Genomic DNA, 24514 nt, shown 5'->3' with positions numbered 1-24514 from the left:
ACTATATTTGGGATCAGGGCATTAAAATAATGAAAAACCCTGCCACAGTTCCTCTAGTCTTACCAAGGCTCAACAAGAAGTACAAAGCTCCTGACGACGCTCCAGCCTATCTCACAGGTCACCCCAGACCTGATTCCGTGATTGCCCAGGCGGCACAACGCAGGTCAAAGAATCCTGTGGCTCCGATTTCAGCACCCCCAAATAAGGAGGAAACGAGGCTGGATAATATCGGCAAAAGTTTTTTCCACTATGTTGGCACTGACAGTCAGAGCGTCCAATTCCTTAGCGCTACTGGAGCGCTACAAAAGGCAGATGTGGTCAGACAACGCTCCTTACCTCAACAATCTTCCACAAGACATCAAGGAGGAGGCAAGGAAAGTTTTACTGGATGGCTTCGGAGATTATTGACTGTGCGATGGATATCGCTTCCAATGGTTTCCGTCAGCTAGCTGTGGCTGCCGTTCTAATGCGCCAAGGATGTCTAAAGGCTACGACATTCAGGCTTGAGGTCCAGACCAAGATTCTAGATATGCCGTACAATGGACAAGCATATTGACGAAGTCCTTCAGGGGATTAAAAAAGACACTGATACAGCCAAAGCTTTGAGCACCCTCCAGTATAAAAGAACCCCTTTTCCGAAGATCTGTAGGGCAGGATATTTGATATCCCAGGGTGGCGCTAGAGCATATCGTGACGGCCGGCAAGAGTCAGGCCTGATATCCTGCCCTACAGATCTTCGGAAGTAATCTCGTTACACCATCTCTGTTCTCCAGTTTCATGAGGACTCCCTAAATCTACGTTCCGGAAAACCCCCCTCGTGGCTTTCTTGACACTGCAACCTAAATAAAACATAACCAGGTTCTGATCATGGCCGAACACTTCTGCAGGCCGAAATGCCGTTGACTTCCACAGCGGAACTTCTGGCGCCCCTATTTCACAGATACCCTATTCATCTGAAATTTGTATTGTACCGTTAATTGTTGCGGTATCCTAAATATGTCAACCGTTTTTATCTCACTTGTCTCATGTTGCGCCCACTACCCTTGCTGTATATACACTGCATCACGTGTCACTTGCGCCGTCTCTACACTTCACAAGTACTTGTGCACAGCATTTTGTTGGTTACATGTCATTTAATGTAACACAGTACTACGGACCCATGTGCTTGTACATATGAAGTTCAATATGTCCAACATGCTTGGCAATTGAAATATAATTTACGGTTACTTGAAAATGTCTCCCTGGTTTTCTCACATTTTGGATTTAATCAGTTGCAATTAATTGTGCTACATATAATTGACCTGTGAATAATACCCTTGAGACGTTGTTTGTTACAGATTATTGCCCTGGTCTCTTTAGGGTTTATGGGCTACCTCCTGTAGTCTGCTACTGGTTACGTTTTATCTAGACAGAACGAAATCCTTCTGCAAGTCTAATCAGCTTTTTGTAGCCTACAGCTTACCCAGAAAAGATTTTCCCTTAACAAAACAGCGCATATCTAGATGGATCTCTAGTGCTATTCTCAAGCTGGTCAACCCCGACAAACAAATGTTTGTGCCCATTCCACTAGGGCAATATCTACGTCTATGGCCTTGTTTACTGGTGTGCCCCTCTCAGACATTTGTAGGGCAGCAACCTGGAAAACGCTGCATACATTCACTAAGCATTATTGCCTGGTTTACAAATTGATGAAGGATGCTGCGGTGGGTCAGGTAGTGCTCAGACATCTATTCCAATGAAGAGAGCCTTCCTTCTATTCCACCAACCTTTCTCCTGCACATTTCTCTGTTCTTTTCTATTTGTTATGCCAATATTAGAGACTATGTTTTGGCTATTTCATAATTATATGCATAATTCAATTATTTGTATGTATATTTTTGTATTTCATCCGCAAGAAATAGTTGTTGACTATTCGGTTATGTATGGCTTATGTATATGATGAAATGTACTCATTACTGCTATTTATTCTGATTCAAGCATGTGAATCGATGAACGATACCCTAATACTGGATAAGAAATGAGTTACTTACCTGAAACTGCAGTTATCCAGTATTGGTATCCTTCATAGATTCACATGCGACCCGCCCGCCTCCCTTGGAAGGGCTCACTTAATACTCTCAGCTGTAATTCTGGTTACGTACGGTGCTTATGAAAATCTGAGGGACTGGAACTCCTTCCAGGAAGGTTCTAGAGGGTGGTGTCCGCTGATTGGTTGTTGTCTTAAGTTTGATCCTTTTTTTAAGAAGGACTCGGGTATGTTACTAAATATAAGGCCTTTGTCCTGTTACCTTCTATGTCTAATGTGAGATTACCATTATAAATGTACCGGCGACTCCCATCTCGACGACGGGGAATGATTCAAGCATGTGAATCTATGAAAGATACCAATACTGGAAAACTGCAGTTACAGGTACGTAACTCATTTCTTTCTCTGTATGCATGTGTTTTCTTTGTGTTGAAGATCAGTCTGTGGCTGAGTATGTTTATCAGTACCTCCATTTTGTGCACAAGTTTGCAGCTGCCATTGTGTACCGTGGTACCCAGCGCATTCTTTTTCCCACATGCACCAAGGGGATATCACTGAGAAAACATATATGTTATCTGTGTGTCGGTCAGTCTATTCATGCATGTGTTTTGTCATCTTTTTCTTCTATCTCTGTCTCCCACTCTCTATTTCTGTTTCTATCGCTATCTCTCACTCTCTTTCTGTGTTTTCTTCCTTGGCATATTTTTCTTTCTACTCGCAGAATAATAGAAAACACTTCGCCTTCATGAGATAATTAGAAATGCTGCAGAAATATATTGTAGGCACATTTCTGTATTTTTAGAGATTGCAGTTATCCAGCATTCACGTTACATGGAACAGTGTTTACTCCTAAATGTCAAATCTGATTTTTGATGTACCACATTGTGACAATTGAGTAAGTTTCAGCTTGTGTTAACCCTTACACTTACCTGTCCCCTTCAGTGCAATTGATCTCTATCTCCCTAGCGTCAATGGTTGATCTTCGTTCTTCTTGTGTGCCTCTGAAAGGGATACACAGCTATCCGTCTCAAGTTCTGAATATATAAGGGAGAGCAAAATGTACCTACTTTCCACCCACACCTTATGTTCCTGTATTTGGTGTCCTTCAAAAGACTGTGGCTCGGATAGGGTGCGGGGTTAGGAATGGGGCAGCTGGGGGTAGATTTTGTTGACGAGGGTTGAAAGACACATCTAAAAGGGTGACTTATGCAGCGGTGCTTCCAAACACTGTATAATTTGTTCAGTACCCTACCTTCAGTCTTATTCCTTTCTCTGCTGACTGTGTTTTTAAAGAAGTATATCAAGTAGCTATGTTGACTCTCACCTTCAAAGGTTATTAAGATTAAGCACTTCCTGCTTTTAGTGCACGAGGGCCAGTTCTGTTGAGAAAACGTATTTCTTGGCAGGAGAGAACTCTTCATTGCTTTCATCGGACACTCAGCAACTGGCAACTGCCAGAGGGCAGAGCCTCCCTTTTATACCTATCTCCACCCAAAATGGCAGTGAGATCTTGCATTTTCCTACAAGAATCATGCAAGACTTCACCTCCCGAGACCGACATTCCTCCTATAGGGGCATGGTTTGCATACCTTTGAGCCCCATTGAAAAAAAAGCAGAAGGCAGCAGAAAGCCTTTACATAACCTTTTTTCTGTGTTCTACCCCTACAAATGGTGAGAAAAAATAAATCCCATTCCTCTCTCGAGCAACGCAGGAGGAACATTAGTGGGGTAATGGGCGGGAGCAATCTTAGGATAAACCCCTCAATGTCCTCTACAGTGACACTGATCCTAATGGTTCTCTCCAGTGTCAAGATACAGGAATTCCTCTTGCGTCTCCCCAAAGTTAGTGGTTCACCTTGATTCTACTTGTGTGGAATAGACAAATGTTTCTTGCAGTAACTCTGATCGGCCTTTATCTCCGCAAAGTCAGTGGTTCGTCCTGATTTGTGTGTGTCACTGGAAGCAATGCACAGCTGTCCTCTCCAATGACCTTGATCATACTCATCTTCCCCAAAGTCAATGGTTTGTTATAATTATTCTTGTGTCTCACTGGAATGGAGGTGGGCAAAGTCAGCAATTCAGCTTGATTCTTCTTGTGTCATCTTGACTGTTGTGTAAATTGTGGTTTTGTAATTGCAGTTCTCAGTGTTGGAGAAGGGGGATTCTGGGAAGGCAATATTAAAGGTCGAACAGGTTGGTTCCCTTCAGACTACGTGGAGGAGATAGCTGTTAAGCCCCAAGAAGGAAAACAAGGTAATTTTACAATTAAGTACATGTTTTCTTAAAGAAGATACTTTGCTGCCGTCAGCAAACATTTCAGTTTATACTGATTATTCACTGTGTTGGCTGAGCTTTTGACTGCTGTCTTTCTGTTGCTTTATGGAACTTGGCTGTTTGCATGATTTTGAACTTACTGATGGATGATGAGGGAGTGGAAGAAAGACTGTATTTAAATGATTGGCAAAGTCCCCCGACAGAACAGAAGTGCACAAGTCCAGGAAAGATGCAAGATCAAGGTGCTCTACCACACCTTCAGCACTTTCCACAACACTGGTCCAGCTTACCTCAACCAGTGCCTCACCTTCTACTAACCCACCAAACACCTTTAATCTGTGTCCAGGCAAGAGCACACCTCCCTCAATCAAGAAGACCAGAAGCGAAGGATGCTCATTCCTCGCAGCCAAGACCGGGAACAACCTCTCGAAACACCTCAGAACCTCCCCTTCCCTAATGGACTTCCAATAGAACCTCAAGACATGGCTCTTCAAGACGAAACTGATCTTCTCCTCCCCCTTTAGGACTGCCCTATTCAGCACCTAGATACCCTCAGTGGTGATTAGCCACACTCTAGAAATCACATAACATAACATTGTTCACGGGCAAGTTAAAAAGTCTTGCCATACCACACTGGAGAAATCTCATTAAAGCTTCAGGATTTTATGTAAAACTGCTGCAAAGATCAGGTGCAGCTCTCATGTCTTTCCTCACTCCTGTGGCTTGTTTAATCATTAGCATGTGAGGTTTACAATATGAAGTGACACATTCTAAATGGTGTCAGATGGTGCTGTGGTCTTGGTAGACTTGTTAGCAACATTTGCTGCTGTTGAATGTTGACATCATGTTTTTTTGCTCCTCTCAACTCAGACATAGGCTGAATCCTATCTCTGACACCCTTGAGTATGCTGTATCCTTGCCTCGCTTTCAGTAAGCAGTAAAGGTACTTACCTTCTGAGTTCCTGAGGGTCTTTTTGTTTTCTCCAATGCTGTTGACCCTATATGTGACAGTTTTAGCTGATCTGGTTAATCCTTTGGCTACCAACTTCACTTTCAATTAAAGGTCCGTCAACTATCACGAATGGCATAGGTCATACCAACCATCATTCATTTATGCTTGTTGGGAAGAGGCAGGGCCGACTTTAGCTCTGGTGGTGCCTGGTGCGCCCATATTTGTTAGCGCCCCATCCGTAGATTCCCTCACCAACACATTTTAACAGTGCCCCTCAAATCTCCATAACCACTCTCTTTCAGATGCATTTAATTAGTCATACCAGTGTAGGGTGTCAGAACACTTTGCATTACACAGAGACAATCAATCATACATGTGTAAATCAGTGTATTAGAAATGGTACAGAGGATTGCAAGGTGTAGGAGTGACATGTCATACATACTGGTAGGCAGTATAGTTTAAGAGTGCTTGGTCTGGAGAAGCACAAAATCAGAATTGAAAACGGAACAACTTAGTTTGGGGTTCTCTTTAATAATAAGAATCGATTTCTATCCAAATGAACCCTTCTTGCAACTTTATTATATGATCTGATCTATACCTTGCAGTGTGCATGCAGTTCTTTGATGACAGTTAATAATTCACTGCTATATATTAGGATTTTAACATATGAACTGCATTAAACAACAGGATGTCTCTTAGAAAACCAGTAACCATCAGACATATTTACATTATATGCACTTTGTGATCTGCATGGTACACGTTCTTTGCAGCAGGCGTATAAACCCTCTGTGCTATTTTATGATCAGTCAAAACCTCAACAAGTCAAAACTTCGATCTCTCTCCACGAAGAACATTAATCACCTGAGTTATATTGACATTTTTATTGTTACCTGAAAATTGCTGAAGACAAGGAATACGGCAGCAGGTGCTTTTAAAACCAAAATGAACTTGCAAACTAGGCACCCCTGAAGTCAGCACCCAGTGCGGTGGCACAGGTCGCAACTCCATGAAAAGAGGTGTATATTATACATTAATGCCCTTTGGTTCATGCAGTCTTGATTATTGTTATTTACTGGGTTTTATTCTCTGCATTTATGCTATGAGGTCCCTGCAGAGACTCCAACAGACACTATTCCATTATGCCTGGTGTCTTAGAGGCCAGAGTTCAGGCTTTTTTTTACTTTCAGCCACTTGACTATTGTATATTACAATAAGCAATAAAAGAATATAGAAAAAAATATAAACACATACCTATGTTTGACGCATAGAAAATCAGGGCAGAGTACTTAAAAAAATAAAAGAATTCAGAAAATAAGAATCAAAACATAGGTGTGAATTAGAGTGGGCAAAATAGAAATACAGCGCAGGTTTTTTTTTTGTCAACACAAATAGGTTGGTCAGGTAGGCTTTAAGCACACCCTTTACCATTGAGAAAGGAGTATTTTTAGAAGCATGGGCACTGTTGCCATTAACTTGGAAGGTCATATAACCCAGAGAGGATCCATTTGAGGATTTTTTATGTAGTCTTGTAATAAAAAGTAAGGCAGTTGTGTGTGTTTTCAGGTTTTCATTTATCTTATTAGAGCTCTCCTGCAGCCAAAACTGGATAGCCGTAGACATCCTAGGTCTTCTAGTGATTCTTCATTTTACCCCTACTTGTTCTTTTCTTCTTGCCATGCCTATTCCAAAGTTTGTGCCTAGGCAAACCTTGGGGGACTTTTGACCGCTCTCTGTTTTTGGCTCATTCCTATTTGCCCTGATGCTTGAAGAGAGCCTGAGGGTTTTTCTAAGCCATCACATGTTTACTCAGCCCACTCATGTTTTTCTTACTTTCCTTTTAGGGACATGACTCTAGTGGAGAAAATTGCCACTGCTCTGGAGACTTCGAAATACTAGTCTGACGAAAACTATCTAAGTTCAAGTTTATCGTTTCCCATATCCATAAACCTTTTTAAGGAAACCTTGCTCTTAGAAGGTTACACTTATGACAACACAGTAAAGTATGTGAATTGAAATTGCTACTGTTGTCATGACATCTGTTAGATTTGCTCTTATTCTTTCTTCCCTTGACCTTATTATTAGGTAGCATGTTGAGTCTTTTTAAGGAGAACCTTCTTTTGTTTTTGGTATCGCTTGGAGGGTGTTGTAGTGCAAGTTCAGTTAAAGTTGAAGCAGTGTCCATTGTAAAGATCTGGGAGCCTGATATCTATATCTGGGGTCAACCTGCGTTTACCCAATAACAACTTATAGAATTCAGTGTGTTGTAATCATCAAAATGTGCACACACTAGAAATATTGTATCCATCATATAACCCCATTGCTGCTGATTATTGCCCTGTAGCTTGAGGTTTGATTCAGAAGTTAGGGTTGCAAAAGAAAGATAGTTTGAGGGAGTTAGCTTTGGCATTCATACCTGTTGTCATATCACTAGTTTGGCACTGGGTTTTTGTCATTGGTGACATGTCTTCATGTGGTGGTTTAGATCTCAAAGGTTGTCTCAGTAATCAAGGGGCCTCTTGTTTATTCTGTCCTTTCTAAGAGGTGCTTTCCTGTCAAGATTATTGGTTGCCACCTTTGGAGTCCATTAGATAGCCATCTGGGCTTTCAAAGAACTATGGGCTGACATGTCAAAATTAGAACCCTTAACATCCAGGCTACTGAGGAATTCAGATAAGGCTGTCCTGTATGTCATCCCATGTTTTAATTTGAGATCATTTTATATTTCTTTGAGCTTATTATATTCTTTCTTTGAACCTTTAGACCTAGCTTCATTGGATTTATCGGCCAAGTAGATATGGTTCTCTTCCAGGGGATATTCATCAATAGTCATAAGCAGTGAATTATCCCTGCCCATGTGCGGGACCCTGGAGCTTATAACAATAAATAAATAAATATATATATATATATATATATATATATATATATATATATATATATATATATATATATATATATATATATATATATATTGTTTTGTAGGATTTCGTTTTGATAGCATTTCTTATCTGTGACAGGCCTGTGAAACGCTCCGATTCACAGTGCACTGCTGATGCACTTAAGAGTGCGCGTTCAGTAGTGTGTGAGCTCGAGTTTCCCTACTTTATTTTTCCTTGCAATATTATATAGCGCAAACTCGACAACATGGCATGAGCACAATTTACATTACAGAAGAACACATTCATTTGTGGTAGGCACGGGGAGACAAAGCGATTAGCCTGGAATCACAGGATGTTGAGCTGATGCCGAGATTCGAACGTAGCTCCCCAGCTCTAAAGTTCGCAATTCTAGAACTTGTGGCAAGAGGTGTGTCTAAAAGTGTATGTCGGTGCTGGCAATCAATGAGAGAGACCTGTGCATTTTTCAAATGGGTGGTGAAAAAATATGAGTATGTTGCTGGAGATGTGGGCCGCCGTGCCACCAACGTACTTACCGGGAGAGGGTAAACACCCATTATTCCGCAACTTTCTTTCCGCATACCATCACTCCGCATACTTTTATTACGAAAGTACCATGACTCCGCAATGACATTATAACGCATGGCATTACATTTTATATGCTTTTACCCCGCATACATTTACAACGAAATCGTTGTAAAAGCATGAATGGTAAAAGCATGTTTTATTTTTAATGTTTGATAAGGTAAGTATGGGTATAGGGGTATATGTTTTGAGGTACTGAGGTATATGTTTTGGGGTGTTTGGGTATTTTAAGGGTTCAGATATAGTTTTGGGTTATGGGGTACAGGGGTAGTTTTAAAATTTATGGATAGGTATGGGTTTAGGGGTACAGGGGTATTTTTAGGGTTCAGGGCTAGGTTTGGGTATTTGGGTATTTTTAGGGTTCAGGGCTAGGTTTGGGTTTGGGTTACAGGGGTATTTTAGGGTTATTTATTTATTTATTTAATTATTTAAAATATTTATAGAGCGCGACTGTCACCTGGCAGGTATCCTGGCGCTGATGGCTACTCCTGGGGGTTCTTAGACGGGGGGTTGAACTATGGCTGGGGATTTAAAGGGGCGGAGGAAAGAGCCAAGTTTTAATTCGTTTCCTGAAGGGAAGGAGATGAGGGATTTGGCGAATATCGACAGGCAGACTGTTCCACAGCTTGGCAGCAGCTACTCTGAACGATCTTCCCCCAGTCCTGGCCTTCTTATATCTGGGCACTTTCACAAGGCAGGCTGTTGTAGACCTAAGTGTTCTGGTGGGAGTATACCACGAGAACAGACTTTGGAGAGGTCTGGGTCCGGCACCGTGTAGTGCCTTAAAGACCAGGCAATGCGTTGCTTCAACGGCAACCAATGCAGCTCGGCCAATGCTGCGGTGGCCGAAGATCTCCTGGTCCAGCCAAGAGCCAGTTTGGCTGCTGCCGACTGAACTCGTTGGAGTCTGTCCAGTAGTGTCGTAGGGGATTCAAGCAGAAGGGCATTACAATAGTCTAGGCGACTAAGAATAGTGCACCTGACTATCAATGCTCGGGCAGAAGGTGGTAATAGAGGCAGGACTTTGCGCAATGAGCGCATAAGGCCTGAGCAGGTAGCGACTGTTCTTGAGACCTGCGTTTCCATGCTTAGTTGGTGGTTTAGCATGACGCCCAGGTTGCGAACACTAGTGACCGGTGGCGGGTTGTTAGAGTTTTCCGGGGGCCAAAACTCAGCAGGCAGAGGGCGGGGTATGCGGCTCGCAGGGCAGAACAGAACCTCGGTTTTCGAGGAATTAAACTGGAGGGAGTTTCTGTGCAGCCAGCTTGCGGTGTCTCTTAGACAGTTATGGAAAGCTTCTAAGGAGATGGAATCTTCGCCCTCCCAAGAGAGAAGGAGCTGAGTATCGTCCGCATAGTTTACTGTGGTCATGTTGTGTGATTTGATTAGAGTGACCAAAGGTTTCAAGTAAACATTAAATAGAATCGGGCTGATAGAGGAGCCCTGGGGAACACCGTGAGGGACAGGGGAGAAGGCCGATTGGAAAGGGGGAAGGGATACAGCCTGTTTTCTGTCACTGAGGTAAGAGTGGAACCAGATCAGGGCCGTGCCGTCGATCCCTGCCTCTCTCAACCGCTCGAGCAGGATCCCATGGTTGACAGTATCGAATGCGGCAGACAGGTCTAATAAAATCAAGGCCACGGCTTGGCCCCTGTCTGCACGCATTCGAAGCTCCTCCATGGCGGTGAGCACAGCGGTTCAAGCACCTTCACCGGGAATGGCAGAAGTGATATGGGGCGGAAATTGGACAAGCATTCTGGATTAAGCGTGGGTTTCTTTAGAAGCGGGGTGATGAGCGCTTCATGGGTAGGTTTGGGTTTTGGGGTACAGGGGTATTTATAGGGTTCAGGACTAGGTTTGGGTTTTGGGGTACAGGGGTATTTTTTATGGTTTTGGGATAGGTTTGGGTTTTGGGGTACAGGGTATATTTATAGGGTTAAGATGGGTTAGTGTTTAAGGGTGTTGGGGTATTTTAAGGAGTAAGGGTGGGTTATGATTATGTGGTGCAGGGTATTTAAAGGGAGCAGGGTGGACACCCGGAGCTAGAATGTACAGAACCTGGGAAGAAAAAACAATGAAATATTGGGCACAACGCTCGTTTATTTTCCCGTAATCCCACGCCCCGCACACGCCCACGCCCCCAGCACACGCCCACAGCACACAATAGGAGACATGGCATGAAGGGTGGAACGTACCACACGCCCCCAGTGTTTGTCACGCCCCCAGCACACGCCCACAGCACAACGCAGACACGCCCACAAGTGACTACTTTGCTGGCCCGGTTCTTTTACCTTTTAAATGTATATGGTGGGCGTCTGCATAGCCTATGTCCTTCTGCTGCAACTGCCCTTTCCTACTCTGTATTGGGTGTTGTGATTGGTGCTGTGGTTCCTGAGATTACCAGCCTCAAAGGTTTGGGCTTTCTCTTTATTATATTAGTATAGATATAATATAATATATATATAATATATAACTATGCAGACCTATAAAATCCAAACTAAAAAAGAGACAAACTGCCAGAAAACAACTCAGCCATACTTGCATAGTAATAAATTACTTAAGAAAACTTGTAATAGAGACCATACACCCAAATGACTTCATACAAGAATTTCTTTATTTTCCAGAACAAGGAAAAAAACACAAGTATTTGAAGGCAGTTTGGCCCATAGGCTGCATAGGAATTACTGTCCTGAGACAGAAAAGAAAATTGGCACCTCGCCTTCCCCGACACCTACTTAATGGCGGCCGCTGCCAAAGGCGCGCCAAAGGCAAGCCCGTCTATGCCCTTCCGCGACCCGACCACGACCAGCGCCAGGAACCCTGGATCTCCTCAACGTCAACGCTGCGACCCAGCAGCACTCCATGGCCTCAACCCAGAACGCAACAACTGCAAGCTAGCATCACCAGCCGACACCCACAGACCCTTCAGCTGTCACCGCTGCCGCCACACCTGCAGCACCGCCAAGACCACGAACCCGGCGCAACCCGCCCGCAAGACCACACCCCAAATGAAGACCCTGCAATGCATTCTCCTCAACGTCCGATCCCTACACAAACACGCCACCGAAATCTGAGACCTCCTCAACAGCACGACCCCCGACATAGCGTTCTTCACCGAAACATGGACCAACACCACCTCGGGACCGGACATTGCCTTCACCATTCCCCAAGGATACAAGATCTCCAGGAAGGACCACCCGCCCTGGAGGAGGAATCGCCATGGTCCCAAATCCAACCTCCGCCTGAGCACACTCCCTGACGACCCCACAGACCTGATGGAACACCTTCACTTCAAGATACTGGCTAGCCCTACCACCACCCTCCGAGGAACCCTCATCTACCGACCCCCTCAAGCCCACAGACTTTTCGCCAACTCCATCACGGATGTCATCTCACTGCATGCCATTGCGTCCAACTACACCCTACTGGGAGACCTCAATTTCCACCTGGACAATCAACTGGACCCCAGCACCACACCCCTCCTGGACAACCTCCACAACATTGGACTCTGCCAGATCATGACTGAACCCACGCACTCAGCAGGACACACCCTCGACCCCCTCTTCACAACAGGTAACTTAATCACTTTCAGCCACACCACCGAACTCCCATGGACTGACCATCGATGCGTCCACTTCACCCTCAAAACACCCACCATCCACAGACACTTTCTCCTGCTCCCACGTAGAAACTGGACCAGAATCATAGACGACCAGCTAACCTCATCACTCAGCAACTCCACCCCAACCACCGCGGAAAACAACTACCCCAACACCGCAGCCCAAACCCTGCAAAGATGGATCTCCGACAGAGCCAACACCATAGCCCCCCTCAAAAAAAACAATAACACCCACGCCAAGAAAGCCAGATGGTTTATCACAGAACTTCAAGAGTCCAGACGCACTTGCCGCCACCTCAAAGGCCTGGAGGAACACCAAATCCACAGAAGCCTACAACAACTTCAGAGCCGCCACCGATGCTCACCACCAACTCATCAGAAAAACGAGGAAAAAAGCGATTGAAGACAGAATCTCCACTCAAGCACACAACAGTAAACTCAGCACCTTTTCCACCACAAAATCAAGAGCATCTACAACAACTTCGACGAAGACAACCTACACACTAAACCCTTACCAACCACCCCGACACCCTGAAGCCAGCGATCAACAACTAGACAGCCCTCACCACCAAAGACACACTGAAGACGTTGAAGTCAATCCAATCCGGGGCCCCCACGGACCCCTGCCCCCACCACATTTTCAACAGAGCCGCCGACACCATCGCACCCATGCTCTGTTACACCATCAACCTCTCCCTGGCAACCGCCGCATTCCCACGACTGGAAACACGCCGAGGTCAACCCCCTCCTGAAGAAACCCTCGGCGGACCCCACCGACCTCAAAAACTACAAACCTATCTCCCTGCTCCTGTTCCTGCGAAAGACATCGAGAAAGCAATCAACAGCCAACTCACCACATTCATCAAAGAGCACAACATCCTCTACTCCACCCAATCTGGCTTCAGAAAATACCACAGTACGGAAACCGCCCTCCTCGCTGCAACAGACGGCATCCGCACCCTACTGGACAAGGGAGAAACAGCAGCCCTCATCCTCCTCGACCTCTCAACGGCGTTCAACCCCGTCTCTCACCGCACCCTAATACGCAGACTCCACGACGCAGGGATCCAAGAAAAGGCCCTCAACTGGAATAGCTCATTCTTCTCCGGCAGAACGCAGTGGGTCAGACTCCCCCCTTTCCTCTCCAAACCTACACCTACCACCTGCAGAGTCCCCCAAGGGTCCTCCCTCAGCCCTACACTCTTCAACGTCTACTTGGCTCCGCTCGCCAGCATTGTCAGAACCTACGGACTCAACATTGTGTCCTACGCAGACGACACCCAACTCATCCTCTCCCTATCCAACAAACCTAATACCCCCAGACACAATTTTCGAGAAGGCAGGGAAGCCGTCGCCAAATGGATGAAAAACAGCTGCCTAGAACTAAACACCAACAAAACAGAAGTACTCATCATGGACCCAAACCCTGACGCATGGAAAAACACCTGGTGGCCTCCTGTCCTCAAAGCCTGCCCACCCCCACGGACCATGCACGCAACCTGAGAATCATCCTGGAACTCCGAGCTCAAAATGGACCACCAGATCAACTCCGTCTCATCCTCCTGCTTCCACACCCTCCGCCTCCCATGTAGGACCTTCAAATGGATCCTCCTCGAACACAGAAAGACCGTCACTCATGCCCTGGTCACCAGCAGACTCAACTACGGCAACGCACTCTACGCCGGAATAAACTAAAACTTCACTCGCAAGCTACAGAACATCCAGAACACCGCTGCAAGACTGGTCCTTGACCTGCCAAGACACTGCCACATCTCCCAGCTCCTGCGCACACTCCACTGGCTCCCCATCAAAGCTAGAGTCACCATCAAGATGCTAACCCACGCCCACAAGGCCCTCCACGACACCGGACCAGCCGACTCAAATTCCACGCACCCCAGAGGATCCTATGATCTGTCCAGCTCTCATACACTGTGGTCCCCCGCACCAGAAACACCAGATCGGCAGGCCGATCTTTCTTCCTCGCGGCCCGTGCCTGGAATGCCCTGCCGCTCCACCTCAGGCAGACAACATCGCTCCCTGTCTTTGCAAGAAACCTCTAAACCTGACAGACAGACCCCCCCCTTGATGAATTGGAGCCTGCTGTTCCCTCCTCCCCGCGCCTTGAGACCCTTACGGGTGAGTAGTCTCGCTTAACAAAGGCCTGATTGATTGATTGATTATACATCATTTTCCTATTGTATGGATACATTTATTGAACAAGCTTTAGGGCAAGGTGTAGGAGTCTCCTAAAGTGAGATAATGGGGGATTAAAGAAAAATCTAGAAAGAAAAAACTCTAGTAGGCTATTAACAAGGGAGTCTTTTTTTTACATGGTAACAATGTTGGCTTTTGGTGGAACAGGGCGGACTCAATTTGTAAGGACTGCCACGAGGAAGTCTTAATAATGAAGATAACTGGCAGACAACATTAAATGGAACAAGGATTGCCAAGCCAATAGGCAGTTGTTGGTAGTCTTTGGTTATGTTGCTCCATACTATTCTAATATGAAAGAAAGTCGTAGGGTACAACAGTATGAAAGCTAGGAACGGGGCCTCTTTGCCTAACTGATTGCATGATCAGAGTTAGGCTGTCGTAGGAGAGTATCATGAAAAAGAACCAGAAGAGGAAAATTTGTGTTGTAAGTGGGGAAATAAAAAAAAGAATACAATGCAAAATATTGCATAGTAGGTATTTATGACTTGGAACAAGTATTTTCGGTACATTTTTAAGAAAGCCTATTTTTGTGCACATCTTTACATTGTGAACTAAAAAAGCTGCAAACCAGCTTGTTTCAGAGGTGGAGATCAAGGGTCTCTGGCGGAATCTGGGCTCACATCAACCTTCTGGAGCTCCGGGCGATTCGTCTTGCACTAAAGGCATTCCTTCCTTCTGTCAAAGGAAGAGTAGTGCAGGTCTTCACGCATAACACCATCGCCATGTGGTACAGCAACAAACAGGGCTGGGTTGGGTCGTGGACCCTATGTCAAGAGACTCTTTGCCATTGGACATTGCTGGAACATCGGGGCATATCCCTGGTGGTTCAACACCGGGTGGGTTCCCTGAACGCTAGGGTGGACGAACTGAGCCGCCGGTTCATGATGGATCACAAATGTTGTCTTCTCTTGGTGGTTGTGCAAAGTGTCTTTCAGCAGTGGGGAGAGCCTTGATTAGATCTATTTGCCACCTAAGAGAACGTGCAATATCACCTGTTCTGCGCGGTGGTGTGTCCAAGGCGGCACTCGCTCTGCAACGCCTTTAGTTACAAGTGGACTGCGGCCTCCGGTACGCCTTTCCACCTGCCCCACTTCTACCCAGAGTGCTGAAGAAGATCAAGCCTGACTGGGCCCAAGTAACTCTTGTGGCTCTGGACTGGGCGCAAAGAGACTGGTACCCTGAGTTCTTTTTTTTTTTTTTTACATTTTTGAAAACCTTTATTGTGCATGAATAAAAGAACAAATATGGGCCTACAACCATCAGGCCGGCCACGATACTTCGTCAGCACAGGTGCAAACAGTACAGTTCCCCAGCAGCAGTAGTTAAAAGTTAGCAATCAATGAGCGTTACACTGGAAAGAATCATGTCGCCGGGGGAGAGGAGAATTGAAGGTTAATTTTTTTAAGTTTTTTTGCGTTTTCATCATAAGGAAGTCAGTGAAGAATAAGTACTAAGAAGATTCAAGTCCGTATAATGGCTTCACAATATGGGTAAGCGGCGTTGTATCTGAAAACAACAGTGGAAGTTAACATCAAATGTAGTGTGGCGGTGCAAAACAGCGGCAAGTCATCATCCATCATTTATGCACCCCAAACATCGCCGCCCCCTCCCTGGCAACCCTAGCCCAGACCCAGAATCGAACCAGATTAAGAAAGCGCAGAGAATAGAAAAAAGAAGGCCCATAGAACTAAGAATATACCAGATTACCCCGCCCACCCTGCAACATTGTGGAGGCTACGGCCTGCCCCCCCACAGAGTGCCTGTCGCCCTGTAAAAACCCGAAATATAGACAAGAAAGAAGAAGGAAGAGAATGAAGAAAGAAAAAGAACATTAACACCTGTAATATAGGGAGTGAGAAAGAATAAATCAACCTAAACTCCCAAAAAGAAGAAGGCGGGGAGGAGCCCACTCGATACCAAATCACCCGGAGATCCCGGCCCTCAACAGATTCCCACATCATAAATATCGTCCATTACTGAAGCGTCTGTACAAAATCAATCAGCTATGCAATGCAGTTGGAGAAAGTCATCGTGCGATGCGTGCCCATGAAACATGTTAATCAGTTCCAACCCCATCCCCTTCAGCCAGCAAAAACAGTTAGTGACGAAAAACAGCCTAGCCCTGACCCGATCATGGATGTAACCTCGAGCATACTTCCCCAGGAGAGCCCTCCCCCGTGCACAACAGGACAATATGGCCGCTTGAAAGAAGAAGACAAAGCAGGATCCCAAAATGGCCACTGACTACCGTTAAAAGGTCCTTTGTCCACCATACTTAGGTCCATAAGGGCATCTGGAGAATAGAGATTCCACGGGGGGAAGGGTGAAGGCCACCAGTGAAAAGTCAACAAGCAGGACAAAAGTTGCGCAGCTGGATCCGCAGGTAAACTCGATGGTACAGGCAGCAATAAGTCAAGCCCGGAGGGAAGGGGAGACAATGTATCAGTCACGGGACTGGAGGGCTGCCAGCCGTCGGCTCCGGTAGAGGCAGCAGCAAGTACAGAAGCAGCACAGGCACAGGGAAACATTGTATCATCATGGATCGGCGGAGGCAGACTCACACTTAGCTGGGGGCAGACGTTGCGTTCGCGAGCCTCGTCAGACATCATGTTGTCCAATCGCTCACCCAGTGCTTGGAGGCCATCACACATCTCCGAGCGGAAATCACGCAGGGCGGCCAGGATAGATCCATAAGATGGTGGAGGCTGCAATTCCCTTGAGTCAAATTCCAGAGCCGGTGCTCGCAAGTCGGTGTACCGCGCAGGCAGGGCAAGGCAGTCCACGGGCAGGAATGCGTGAGCTCCCCCCATCCACGGGTGGTCAAGCGGGGCCATGATTCCGGTCATACGATAGTGGAGCTGGGGAGGGCTTAGCATAGGCAAGTACCTCTTCGAGACTCCGACACCACTAGAGTCGAAAGCAGAACGGGCACACCTCCCATAAACCGTCTCGCACCAGGCTGGGCAGCGGATGAGAAAGTCGATAGCCTGCGCTGAGCCGGCCCGCTGGGCACCATACGCCGCTCACCTCCCACTCGGAGCATAAAATCCGCCACCTCTGGGCTTCCTCACTCAGCCGTATCGTTCCAGGCGCAGCCTGCAATGGACACCGGTATCAGTGCGGTGGCGATTGCCTCACATGGAAAGGCGCCGCATCTAAGTCCTCTGCGCTACGCAACTGTTCAGGCCATGTCCTGGCGAGCGGCATTGCAGGCGAGGGTCCGGGGCGGAGGACATTACTTCGAGCATCTCCGGCATCCGGGCATGTTGAAACGTCGGGAAAAGACCGATGTGTTCAGCTCGTCCTCACACACGTTCCGCCGTCGGGGTCGATCAGGAAGGAGAACAGGATTTCGTTGTGGAGCTCAAGGGCCGGTGGAGCCGGGCGACTAGACGTCCGCTCCGGTCGCCATCTTGGCTCCTCCCCCGTACCCTGAGTTCTTGAGCATTGCCATAGATCCTCCGATCAGACTGCCTCTTTGGGAGGATCTTCAGTCGCAGCAGCTGTGGATGGTTCTCCACCCTAACCTGCCCAGTCTCCACCTCCTTGCGTGAAGATTGAGCAGCGACAGTTGACAGTTTTCGACCTTCCTCCTGAAGGCTGTAATGTCATCTATGCAGCCAGGCGTCCCTCCACTAAAACGGTGAATGCTTGTAGGTGCAACAAGCACTGCAAAGGCTGTGGATCCCATTCTTGTCCCCTTTCGGAGATTCTCATCTTCATTCTTTCGTTGGCCCAACAGGGCAAAGGCTAACTTTCGTCCATTCCGGCCTTTCTTTGCCTTCCTGATCAGCCTTCTCTTTTCAAGCCTCTATAGTTAACAGATTTCTGAAGGGCATTACTCATCTCTTTCCTCCTTTTCCTTTCGTAATGCTTCAGTGGGACTTGAATGTTGTCCTCACTTATCTTACGTATGCTCCCTTTGAGCCACTTCATAATTGTCCTCTTCGTCTCCTTACTTTAAAGACTGCTTTCCTGCTTGCCATCACATCTGTACGCAGGGTGAGTGAGCTCAAGGCTCTTTCTTTCAAACCTCCCTTTCTTGCTGCCCATCCGGATAAAGTGGTCCTTCGTACTAGGCCTTCTTTTCTGCCCAAAGTGGTTACCTCTTTCCACATAGGCCAGACCATCACATTGCCCACCTTCTACCCATCTCCGCACCCTTCCAAAGAGGAAGAGAGACTCCACCGTCTAGACCCAAAACCCTTCTACCTTAACCGCACTCGAGAATTCCAGGTGGACAATCAACTGTTCATGGGTTATGTGGGCGCCAAGAAAGGCCGGGCAGTGCACAAACGTACCATCTCTCTATGGGTAGTCTTATGCATTAAGATCTGTTATTCTTTGGCAAAGAAGGAACCTCCAGTGGGATGGCGCGCCCACTCAACCAGTGCGACGGCAGCCTCTGCTGCATTGGGACGTGGAGTTTCGTTTGTTGACATTTTCCAGGCAGCCACATGGGCATCTCTGCACAGGTTCACAAAACATTACTGCCTGGACAGCCAAGTTCATAGAGACTGCTTTTTCGGCTGCGCTGTTCTCCAGGACTTCCTGGTGTGAACTCAGTTTGCAGACCCACCTCCGGGGTTGGCATTGCTGGGGTATCTATTCTAAGGTAAGGAATCTATACATATGGTCTCTTTCAGATAAATAAGTTACTTGCCTTCGCTAACGATGTAGTTATAGATTCCTTACCGCCCCACCCATCCTCCCCGCTCTGCAAACTGATTCCTAGGGATAGGGACTCCCTTACAGGGCCCTAGTTATGTGCATCAGTGTCTTGCGAAGCTCTGCGCTTCTGGCATGGAAAGTCGTGTCAGAACTGACGTCAGTGCGCAAGGGCTGCATTTAAATAGACACCAAAACGTCATCTGGCGACCATGATGCCTACGATGGGCGCAGAGTCGACAGATGCCAGCTGCCGACGCACAGGGGTACCGCTACGAAAAAAATTACCAGATACAATCAGACGCCTGGGGGTAATTCTAAGGTAAGGAATCTATAACTACATATCTCTCTTAGAGATACGTCGTTACCGAAGGTAAGTAATTTGTTCTTCTGGGTTAATCAAGAGCAATTAGTTCCCTGTCAGATTGTGTCTGTGGGTCCCTGCAATAATCTAGTAAAAGAGCATCCTGAATAATTTTTAGATACTTTTTTTCTCTAACTTCTTTATTTTTAACAATTGCAAGCGCCAATCTTACTAAATATGGAGACTCACTTAGCCATACATTGAAACTTGGTGGTGTTACCATTATTTATTTATTTATTTCAGAAGTGATTCCAAAGATGACTCATAAACATGTTCAATGCTGGTAATACATAAATAAATACAAATCATGCACTGACAAATGATTACAACACCAACCTAAAATGAATAAAAAGTACAGATTTGTTAGAACGTCCTTACAATTTAAGAAAGAGCCCAAAAAAGGTCATCACGCAATAGCAAGTATTCACAGTTGGTAGATTTAACAGTAATTAAGTGCTTCCTCTTGTGTTTCTATTAAATACTTTAAAATATCAGGCCTAATAAATGTTGTTTGTAAATATTAAAGACTAGGGCAAAAAAATAAATTGTGAATCATATCCTGTTTCTTAACACTACAAAATTGACAGCCAGTTTGAAAATAAGTCTCCTTACTTTTATTCCATAAACTTTCTACAAAAGGAATTTGATCAAATACTTTTCATACATTTGGGCACATATTAGCTTTCAAATAAAATTGCATCAAGCCACAATTTACAAACAGTCAATTCAGTTGCATTCCTTTGATCTGTAACAGTGATGCATATCATCCTGTAAACTTTTAATCTGCAAGACCTTTTTCATCGAAACTTCAATGTATTATTATTTTTTTGAAATAACACTTCTTCACAATTTAGGTCCATCTGCTTTAAGCAATAGGAGTAAACTTTACCAATCGTATACATCTTATTCACGTCAGGTGAAAGTTCTCTCGAAAAGACCATATTCATTGAGTTTTTGGGACTACAGAACAATTTGTAAACATAAGTACTGATCTAACAGTAGGCCAGAAATAATTCTAGTCAGTCCTAGTTTAAGGCATATAATTTCAATCGAACTGGAATTACTAAAGCCCAGAAAGCATTTCCAGAGAGAAGGTACATTATTAGAGAAGATATTGGCCTGCATCAGTGACAGCTCCAAAAACAGCAAAGAACTCTTCAACATAGTCAAGGAGCTCACCAACGCCATGGCAATTGAAAACAACCTCACACCCTCACGAGCTCTGCGACTCCCTTGTGGACTTTTTCCACAACAAAATCAGCACCATCTACCAAGACTTCGCACCCAACCCCCTGCTGAGAACAACATTAACCTCCTCATGCCGACCAAAGCCCACCCACACCAGCTCACCTCGTGGAACACCCTCACCGAAAAGGAAACAGCATCCATCATGAGATCCATCCATAACGTAGCCGCAGCAGACCCCAGCCCCACCACTCAGGGGCGAAATATGTTGACCAACCACGACCTCGCATTAGGTGCTGTGGACCACTAACACATCCACACAAGCACCAGTCTTACTTTTAACTGTACCCCATTCCTGCATAATAAAAACACTAAACGCAGGAATGGAGATAATTTTAAATTCACTTTCCTATTACACTACACATCTTGTCACTCATAGTTGTCAGAAACCAGATGGTCTCCCTCCTAGTGGAGGACCCACATCGCCTAGAGAACTGGAAGCTTAGGCGTTTAAGACCCTATGATTATGTGAATCACCCGATAAATAGAGCAGAGCACTAACATATACTGCACCAGAAACTAGTGTGAATGAGGGTCTTTTTCAAGGACATCTTTAAAACCCTAGAAAAAAGACACATGAATCATTCCCTCTGATCGATAAAGTTCTATTCTCTGTCTCACTCCTCTAAAGAGTAGGAGATACTCCCAACGCTTGGACCCTAAAATACAATTTATGTTAAAAACAAATTTGTCTCCCTGGTTATTCGCCCCTTTTGATTCCATTCTTAGCAACTAATTGTGCTATATGTAACTGCCTTTCAATTAACACCCTTTTGAGACATTGTTTTACGATATAAATGGATTGGGAAAGAAGCAGCCTCATAAAAGCCTGCAAGCCGATTCTTCGAGGGCCAAAGCTGCTACTACTGCATTAGAATGTGGAATCCCTGTCCTAGGTATCTGCTAGGCAGCTATGTGGACATCTTTACATAGGCTCATGCACTATTGTCTGGACAGCCTGGTCTGATGAGTGGAGCAGATTGTCATCTCAGTCCTGCAGGACTCTGTGGTTTGAGCCCATCCACAGCCCACCTACCTTAGGTACTGCTTCGGTATCTATTCAGAGGGTGAGGAATGTGTAGCTAAAAATCTCTATCAGAAGAATAGGTTATGTACCTTTTCTAATATTCTTTATGGTAGAGACTCTATGTATCTGCAGATTCCTCACCGACTCTCCCATCCTTCTCGTTCTGTGTTTGAACTTTACCTATTAATAAGATCTCAAGTCTAGGAATCTGCACACTGTCTACCAGTTTGCTTTTGGAGCTCGCATCTGGGAATGTGAACAGTCTCAAAAGCAGCTGATATTGCACAGGAGTGGGGCCTCTACAGGCCCGCATGTCCATTCCAGACCAGAAAGGCGTCAGTGCAAGGCCGCTAGGCACCGCCTTCCTGCATGCAGAAGCATTGCTAAAAAACTTTCCAGATCCAGTATGACTATTGGGGAACATTCAAAAGGTGAAAAGTCTGAGACTAGATAGTCTCTACCAGAAATATCGTTATCAAATGTTAGCAACTTGTTTTTCTCACATAGGTTCAGCTCCTGCCATTCAGTTCAAAGGCTCAATTGTTGTACTGGTTTGTCCCTCAGGATTCCATCATACCTCCCTTTTTTGTTGAAGATATGTATAATTGTTCTGACAATTCTCCTATATCAGATAGAGGCTAAAATGTACATGTATGCTGAAAATATTCAGCTCATTTTTCAAGCATTTGTTTATTGAATTTTTCATTAACAGGTAGATAGCATTCTTTCAGGGTTGCGATTTGTAGTTACAGATAGTTACACACAGCACACTATAAATCACACTTCTTATTTTCGTTTTTTAATACATTGTGGGATTAGGTGGAAACAGTTCCCAGCAATACTCCGACATGGATATAGTCTTTCATTCATTAATTGTGTTGACAACTTCTCTAACTACCTTCTCTCCTAGGGCCCAATTCACAGAACTAACTTAAGACAAAATCTTTTGGCATTCACCGAATGCACTTACTACTTTTGGTATTCAAGGAATGAACTTACAACTTTTGGTATTCACAGAATGGATTTACGACTACTAACTTTACGTCCGCACTCGGGCTGGAAATTCCACCCCGGAGTGGAATTTCCGCTTATGGGTCGGAATCTCCGATTTTGGGCCTTAATACACACACTGTGGTCGTTGATCATTTTCCTTAAGGGTAAACACCTGTCCAAGTGCCTACCATCCCCCACCATGCTCAGCTAACACACTACAGCCAATCCCAGCCCTGCAGGATGTATAAATGCAGAGCAGACACACACAAACCCTTTCAACATGTCGCTGAATGTGTTTGTTGCTCTGGCCCTTGCCATGCGGCAAAACTACTTGAGGTGGAGGAGGAGAGCAGAGAGGATCTTCAGACAGAGGATCAACCTATTTGGAATGTCCTCCAAGATGTAAGGGCCAGGTACCGTTTCCCTCCGGAAGTCATCTTGGATATGGTATGTGAGTGGGAGCAGGAACTTGACTCTGTGACCTGCTGCTCCCATGCAATACCAGCCTATCTCAAGATCCTTTCTGCTCTCCATTTCTTTGCAACTGGGTCTTTCCAAGGGGTCTCCAGTGACCATGTGGGCATTTCCCAGGCAAGCCAGTCACGGTGCCTGCATCAGGTACTGAGATGCATCACTGCTAGAGCCCACAACCACATACAAATGCCGAGTACACTGGCCAGGAGACAAAGGGCAGCATGAAATTTATATCTCATTGCACACTTCCCATGTGTGCTGGGTGCAATTGATTGTACACATGTGGCCCGCCGCTTTGCACACATCTTCTGCAACAGACTCCGATGGTATTCCATCAATGTGCAAGCTGTTTGTGATGCCAGTGGTAAGTTCATTGATGTGCATGCAGTGTTCCCAGGCAGCACCTGTGAATGCTTCATATTCTGAATGTCACCTCTTGCACGGCAGATGGCTGCAGAAGAATTTGACAACATGTGGCTACTGGGTAAGTACCAAGCACTAAAAATGAGGGATATGTGTAATTGAAATGGCTGAATGCCACACAACATAAACCATTGTACAATAAGAATCATAAAGCTACATACATGGCCCAACAGAGACTGCATGTACTAAAGTGTAGAGCATGTCCTGTGCAAATCAAAGAAGGAAATGTAACCAACTGCCCTTTCTTTCCTCCTAAGGCGATGTTTGGAATGCACTCTCCCCCTATCTCCTCACCCCTTACAGGCGTGCAAACACTATACAGCAGCATAGGTACAATAGGGCCCACATACGGACTAGAGCCACAATAGAGCACACTTTTGGCTGTTGAAGTCGCGATTCAGATGTCTTGACCGTGCAGGGTGTGTGCTGCTGTACTCCCCTGAAGTTGTGTGCAAGATCATATTAGCCTGTTGTGTTTTGTACAACATTGCTTTAACGCATGGCTTACATATGTACCTCTGGAATCTTGGCTAGCTCTGAATCTCGGAAAGCATGCCATTGCACATAACTGAGGTCAGGGTATGCACGTCCACGATCAGCTCGTTGCCACATTTTTCACATGAGCAACCTGCAGTGTCATGGACAAAATGTGGTTTGCTGTCTGTTGGCAATGATGAAACTTGGATAGACACGACTGTGTCAATATATTCCATCCTGAGACTACTTTGCAAGCGACACTTACTGCATGTAAATCAC

At 45.5% G+C, this 24514-nt stretch overlaps 2 protein-coding genes across 2 annotated transcripts in view; one reads left to right on the top strand and one right to left on the bottom strand.

Moving 5' to 3' along the window:
• SHANK1 (SH3 and multiple ankyrin repeat domains 1) overlaps positions 1-24514 on the top strand; it is a 1619594-nt gene that overhangs the window by 650979 nt on the left and 944101 nt on the right. Inside the window, exon 12 of the mRNA XM_086930109.1 lies at positions 4166-4279. Coding sequence (XP_086786235.1) covers positions 4166-4279 — 114 coding nt within the window. The remainder of the gene's footprint in view (positions 1-4165; positions 4280-24514) is intronic.
• LOC147701436 (uncharacterized) overlaps positions 1-24514 on the bottom strand; it is a 166366-nt gene that overhangs the window by 109365 nt on the left and 32487 nt on the right. The window lies entirely within an intron of this gene.

This window comes from Lissotriton vulgaris, chromosome 7 (assembly GCF_964263255.1).
Source record: "Lissotriton vulgaris chromosome 7, aLisVul1.2, whole genome shotgun sequence".
NCBI classification, from domain to species: domain Eukaryota; kingdom Metazoa; phylum Chordata; class Amphibia; order Caudata; family Salamandridae; genus Lissotriton; species Lissotriton vulgaris.
The sequence above is the reverse complement of the archived record's forward strand: the minus strand, read 5'-3'. Positions and strand labels throughout refer to the sequence as shown.